Source organism: Ostrinia furnacalis, unplaced genomic scaffold, assembly GCF_004193835.3.
Source record: "Ostrinia furnacalis isolate ACB-3 unplaced genomic scaffold, ASM419383v2 OfSCF2256, whole genome shotgun sequence".
NCBI lineage: Eukaryota > Metazoa > Arthropoda > Insecta > Lepidoptera > Crambidae > Ostrinia > Ostrinia furnacalis.
Genome location: NW_021132495.1, coordinates 69,054 through 75,789, shown reverse-complemented (window position 1 = coordinate 75,789; position 6,736 = coordinate 69,054). Strand labels below are relative to the sequence as shown.

Sequence of the window (6,736 nt, the reverse complement as noted above, 5' to 3'; positions counted from 1 at the left end):
GTTGTCAAATTGACTGACATGTTTATCGTATAGTACAGTCCACTATGAAAATTAGCTGTAGTCTGTTTCAACTACCTATTTTAAAGTTTTTTGTCACTTTCTAAGTTTTGAATTTTATGGAATTGGGAAAGAAGTACCGAGTTTGAAGCGTTCATGAGCAGACATTGCAGTTGAATATTCAAGTTCTGAATTTGATTATTGATGAATAATAAAATAAATCCTACTAGCTCGATTGATGGTTTCATTTAATTTATTTAAACCAGGTTAAGGGTTCGGACAATATTTTCATTGAATAATGTTTCCGACAAAGGTTGTCAAATTGACTGACATGTTTATCGTATAGTACAGTCCACTATGAAAATTAGCTGTAGTCTGTTTCAACTACCTATTTTAAAGTTTTTTGTCACTTTCTAAGTTTTGAATTTTATGGAATTGGGAAAGAAGTACCGAGTTTGAAGCGTTCATGAGCAGACATTGCAGTTGAATATTCAAGTTCTGAATTTGATTATTGATGAATAATAAAATAAATCCTACTAGCTCGATTGATGGTTTCATTTAATTTATTTAAACCAGGTTACCTTTAGTAATATTTTTCGTTAATTTATGAAAATATCAAATTAGCCCGTAATCCTGAATCCTGATACATAAATTTAGCCTATTAATTTAACACATGTACGACTGTACTCAGTGTTGCACTATCAAATGCAATTGAAGCGCCTCTATGCCAGGGTTTTTATGTTCCTGGTCAGGCTATAATCCGATTACAACAATCGGTTACGATGATTTTACGAGGACAGTAGTACGAACACGGTAGAAAGAAGAAATTATTTACGGATTGAGAATTGTAATTAAAAGCACAAGTAACAAATAATTAATTAGAATAAAGTAGCAGTAGAAGAAGTATAAAGTAGCATTGTTTTTAATATGTCGGCGCCGGACTCAGATGCTGCAAATGATTATTGATGATTAATAGTACCAATCTTAATATTATGTTATCTGTATAAATCTGTAGAGCGGAAGGTTTGTGATTCCTAAACGTAACACCCGACTGATGCGCAGAAAAAGATAACTGTCATTCAGTTGTGTCATGTCAAGTGTGAGCAGGCGGCTGCGAGGTTATCTAGGAGAGCGTGTTGAGTTTGGTGGAACGTTAAATTGTAGGAAAAGTGATTGTCGACCATCCAAGATATTATCTCCTTGCCCGTTAACCCACGCCTATGGAGATTCCACCCCTAGAGTTCCTTCTGATAGAGACCCAGTGCCTTTATCAGAAGTGGGATCTGAAACCTATGATAGTAACGTGATTTCAAAGTGTTCCAGGTGACCAATGTTTCGTGTTATTTGTCACGAATGTTATCACAAAACGCCCACGATTCTATGGTTATAATTGAATATGATGAAGAGAGAATGTCAAGGAAACCACGCTGACAAAGGTGTGAGATGCAGAAAAGTATTTAAGTACGAGAAATGATGGACGCAAATTATGAAGATACTCCCTCCGTAACTTGGCTTGTGGTCACGTAAGTGGTGAACAATTTGACTAACGATGGCCCCAGAGCAGGTACGATTCATTATTGCTATCGAATATTCTAACAGCAACAATATTAACACATTTACTTTTGAGCAAAATAATGCATGGAAGTGAATGATGCAACAAATGTTATAAGTATTGTCAGTCTTTACTGATAATGCCAGGAATGTGTGTGAAAGCTATGGTATGTGCTCACTTTAATTTCAATGCCAAATAAGTTATTTTAGTAAAGCAAATTAAATTGAACGGTGTTCATTTGTTCATGTTTGCATTCTGCGAAGAATAACCTGTTGAGATTTAAAATCAATAAAGAATAGATAGAATATGGTCAGATAAATTAAATAAGTTTGGTGATCATGCCCGAGTAACCTCTTGGCATTATTTTGGAGAAAAATTAATAATTAGTTTTATCCAAGTAAATTGAAGTTAAGATCTGTGTTGTGTAAATCAGTTTTAGTATCATGATGTTTCTTTCATGATATTGAGTACTACAAGATGAGATAACATCGAATATTGTGCTTAATTATTGAGTAATTGAAATTAAGTAAAGCAGCCAGTTATGCAGTTGAGAATGTGGTATATTTTTGGTATTCTTATAATGATTGATACTTCAATTAATTATTATTGTTAAACATAATTATTGTGTACTCATGGTTACTGTAAGACACATTATATTACACCATAATGCTATATTTGAGTAACAATAATGTTAATAAGATAAGTTATTAAGTTTCTCCAACTTATCAATTAATTTCTACTGCCAGCAGTCATTTAGATTGTATTACTAACATTGAAAATAAGTGTGGGTGACCAAAATTTATCCAATTATGATATTACATAAAAGATTTAGAACGTGGTACATTAAAGGTTTTCTTGTGTACCAGCCATTATTGTTAATAATTCTCACATGGTGAAATTATTTTAATCTTGAGGTTATTTATTAGCTGTTTAATAAAAAGGTTACTGGTTGTAGCATGTTGTGTGTGCATATTTTTAGATTTGACTTGAGTTTTAGATGTGGTGACTTATCTGTCAGCGGGTTGGCCCTGTGGTGAGCAAATCAGTCAAGCACAATACCAGAGTAAAGCTGAACACTGAGCAAGGGTACTCCACATAAGTGATTTGGAGTTGGACAGAAGGTAATGCAATACAACGGGCATCAGCTGTGATATTTGGTGAGTGAAAATGCAATACAAAAGGAATCAGCTGTGATATTTGGTGAGTTGAATTATGTTTTATTGCAAGGGTTGAGCTGAGACTAGCAGTGCCACTGCGGCTTGGTTGTTTAACTGTGCTTATTCTTGTCATTGGCATGAAATTGCATACAATTAACTTGAGTGTGAACAGATTTTAATAATTCATTGGCTACAGTCTACTGCTAGACTTTAGAACTTCCCAACTGCCGCTAGCAGCCTTAAGCAAAAAGTTATTTAAAGTACTTGGGTATTTCTTGTGAATGCTTTGAGGATGGTAACTTCATTGAAGTATTTGCAATTGTGCTGTTATCTAAGATAATAACAAGAAGTTTATTTTGATAAAGTTGCATTTGTGTGTGGAGCAACTTGGTGTTCACCCAAACACAATGTTAAGCATCAATATGTTTCACTTGCATTGTTTTGTTGTCAGTGATGATATAAGTAGTTGTGTTATTCATCTTAATATTTTGATAATGTGGTTATGGGAATGGTTTGAAAATAATAATAATAATGTATATGATGTACTTGTTGATCATACACCAGTGGACATTGTCATGAAGCTGGGCGGACATTGTCATTCTGCGTGAGATCTCCTGATATCTGTGTGAGGAGAACATGTGGCATGACATGACAAGCTATGTGGAATGGCCTAATCTGTGTGGGTTTAAAGTGAAAATGTTCAAAGAACCCTAACTAATCCCATAAATCATTTAGGATGATGACATTAGATGTACTGTATGATGGTGTATAGATGTACTGTATGATGATTTCTTGTGTCAGCAGAGCCGAAAGTAGTCAGCGTGCAAAGGTGCGTGGAGTGCAGCGCGCCTAGCGGCGCCAGCTGCCGGTGCCCGCGCGTGGGCGGCGGTGGCGGCTCAAGCGCGGCGGGCCGCAGCGGCGCGACAGCCAGCTCGGTGCAGTGCGGCGTGGCGCGCGGCGCGGTCGGCATGCGGCTGCTCCTGCCGCGTGTCCACCGGGTGCCACCAGCTGTGTGTAACATGTTATGACAAGCTGTGTGGGACATGTCGTGACAAGCTGGTTGCGACATGTCGTGACAATCTGTGTGGAACATGTCATGATGAGTAACGGCGTCAGCGGCTCGAGCGCGGTGGGCCGCAGCAGCGCGGTCAGCGCGCGCGCTTCAGGCAGCAGCAGCGCGGTCAGCGCGCACTTCGGGCAGCAGCGCGCACATCGCGGGCGCTTCGGGCAGCAGCGCGCACAGCGCGGCCAGCGCCAGCAGCGGCAACGGCTCGCGCTCGGCGCGCAGCAGGTCGCGCGCCAGCGAGTGCGCGGGCAGGCGGTGCAGCCGGGCGAGCCGGCGCGTCACGAGCGGCGCCAGCGCGGCGAGCGCTGCGTGGTGCGCGGCGCGGTCGGCGCAGCAGGAGTCCAGCAGGTGCCGCGCGTGCAGCAAGAACGCGCGGGCGGAGCCGGTGCGCGCGTGGTGGAGCAGCAGGGCGCGCGTGTGGTGCGCGAATGGTGGTGGAGATGGCAGAGTGGACCTAGCAAGATGCACAGCGGATCCCAATACGAGGCGTCAAGTGTGCCTTGGGTAGAGAAGACCTTCGAGGGCGAAGGAATTGGGCACTATTCAAAGGAGATAAATCTTTCAGCATGCACACCTACGCTACGCAACTGATCAAGTTTTACATGGAGGATGCTGACTCAGACATTGAGAGTTGGTGCAGGTTGACGGAAATTATTGTGATTGACGTAAACTGGAAGGGCCTTTGTGAGTGAGTGAGTTGAGGGGGCCGGGCCAAGGGCGCCCGGGCCACCCTGTTGCCGTGGTTGAAGGGGCTGTTTACGCCCGGGCCACGCTGGTGTAATGTTGGTTTCCTGATCGCACGGCTGCATGCCTGGATCAGCAGTAATAGTGGTAGTTGGGTTTGAGGTAACTGGTTGAAGGAGCCTTGGCTTAAGCCTTGCGCATCGGGCCATGTTACCTAAACTCTGGTTTCCTGGTCGGCCAGCTGTAATGTGTTGGTTTCCTGGTCGGGCCAGCTGTAATGTTTTGGTTTCCTGGTCGGCGGGGCCTCACCCCGGGCCAGCTGTAATGTTTTGGTTTCCTGGTCGGCGGGGCCTCACCCCGGGCCAGCTGTAATGTTTTGGTTTCCTGGTCGGCGGGGCCTCACCCCGGGCCAGCTGTAATGTTTTGGTTTCCTGGTCGGCGGGGCCTCACCCCGGGCCAGCTGTAATGTTTTGGTTTCCTGGTCGGCGGGGCCTCACCCCGGGCCAGCTGTAATGTTTTGGTTTCCTGGTCGGCGGGGCCTCACCCCGGGCCAGCTGTAATGTTTTGGTTTCCTGGTCGGCGGGGCCTCACCCCGGGCCAGCTGTAATGTTTTGGTTTCCTGGTCGGCGGGGCCTCACCCCGGGCCAGCTGTAATGTTTTGGTTTCCTGGTCGGCGGGGCCTCACCCCGGGCCAGCTGTAATGTTTTGGTTTCCTGGTCGGCGGGGCCTCACCCCGGGCCAGCTGTAATGTTTTGGTTTCCTGGTCGGCGGGGCCTCACCCCGGGCCAGCTGTAATGTTTTGGTTTCCTGGTCGGCGGGGCCTCACCCCGGGCCAGCTGTAATGTTTTGGTTTCCTGGTCGGCGGGGCCTCACCCCGGGCCAGCTGTAATGTTTTGGTTTCCTGGTCGGCGGGGCCTCACCCCGGGCCAGCTGTAATGTTTTGGTTTCCTGGTCGGCGGGGCCTCACCCCGGGCCAGCTGTAATGTTTTGGTTTCCTGGTCGGCGGGGCCTCACCCCGGGCCAGCTGTAATGTTTTGGTTTCCTGGTCGGGCTTCGCGCCCGGGCCAGCTGTAATGGTTTGGTTTCCTGATCCAGGGTCATCACGCCCTGATCAGCTGTATTTATTGTGATTCTACGATCTGATATTCGCACACTCTGTAGTCAGGAATGGACGAGCTGTGATAATGAGAAATTGAATGTTTACAGATGGACAAACCCTGGACTAAGCGCACGAGGCCGTGCGATAGTCAGGCTGGCCGTGTCGGCGCCGGACTCAGATGCTGCAAATGATTATTGATGATTAATAGTACCAATCTTAATATTATGTTATCTGTATAAATCTGTAGAGCGGAAGGTTTGTGATTCCTAAACGTAACACCCGACTGATGCGCAGAAAAAGATAACTGTCATTCAGTTGTGTCATGTCAAGTGTGAGCAGGCGGCTGCGAGGTTATCTAGGAGAGCGTGTTGAGTTTGGTGGAACGTTAAATTGTAGGAAAAGTGATTGTCGACCATCCAAGATATTATCTCCTTGCCCGTTAACTCACGCCAATGGAGATTCCACCCCTAGAGTTCCTTCTGATAGAGACCCAGTGCCTTTAAATACATATCCTGCGATGTACTCATAAGAGTTAAAACCATGGTCCCTGTATGTGATGCACTCATACCGATTCCAAGGAACCGTACTTACTCATAACTATAAGACACACACTGATGCATGTATTCATGCACTTGACAAATGTATGTCTTGAAACGCTGGTAGGGTATTTAATAGGTAGCTGGTAGGGTATTTTTAAGTAGGTAATTAATTTATTTTAAAAAGGTAAATAAAGATGTTTTTGGTTTTGTATTTAACAAAAATTATCAGTTTTATCGGAATTAATTAATTTTCGAATCGAGTCACACGATATCATTCGATGACTTTGCAAATGCAGTACGATGATACGATTACTTTTACGTTGCGGCAATCGCTAAAATTCGCTAAAATGACACTAATGACGTTTAAAAAGTGGCACGCTCGGCTTCATACAATTTTTGACACATGCTGCATCTATCCATATAGATGACCCACGCTGAACTGTCCCGCCAAACTCAATGACAGGGGGGCGCTACCATCGTTCAACTATATGGTTTCCAACATGGCAAAAATCGGAACTAGCGATCCGGTATTGACGGTGGCGCCCCACTGTCAATGTCATGCATAGGACAGTTCAGTATTTTGGAACTATATCTGTGTATAAGACCCAATATACTGAACTGTCCTATCCGTGTCATTGACAG

The 6,736-nt window shown here is 44.5% G+C and overlaps 1 protein-coding gene across 1 annotated transcript; it reads left to right on the top strand.

Moving 5' to 3' along the window:
- The first annotated feature begins 1,546 nt into the window (after positions 1–1,546).
- LOC114354893 (uncharacterized) lies at positions 1,547–5,806 on the top strand. Its single transcript, XM_028307480.1, has 3 exons — positions 1,547–1,561; positions 3,523–3,716; positions 3,823–5,806. The coding sequence occupies exons 1-3, from the start codon at positions 1,547–1,549 to the stop codon at positions 4,361–4,363; spliced, it is 750 nt and encodes a 249-aa protein (XP_028163281.1). The 3' UTR covers positions 4,364–5,806.
- Positions 5,807–6,736: the final 930 nt, after the last annotated feature.

What these genes read in the sequence shown, in the direction of transcription:
- LOC114354893 (XM_028307480.1), top strand. An exon ending in TCCACCGGGTGCCACCAGCT is followed by an intron (nt 3,717 to 3,822) that starts GTGTGTAACATG and finishes TAACGGCGTCAG; the next exon opens with CGGCTCGAGCGCGGTGGGCC.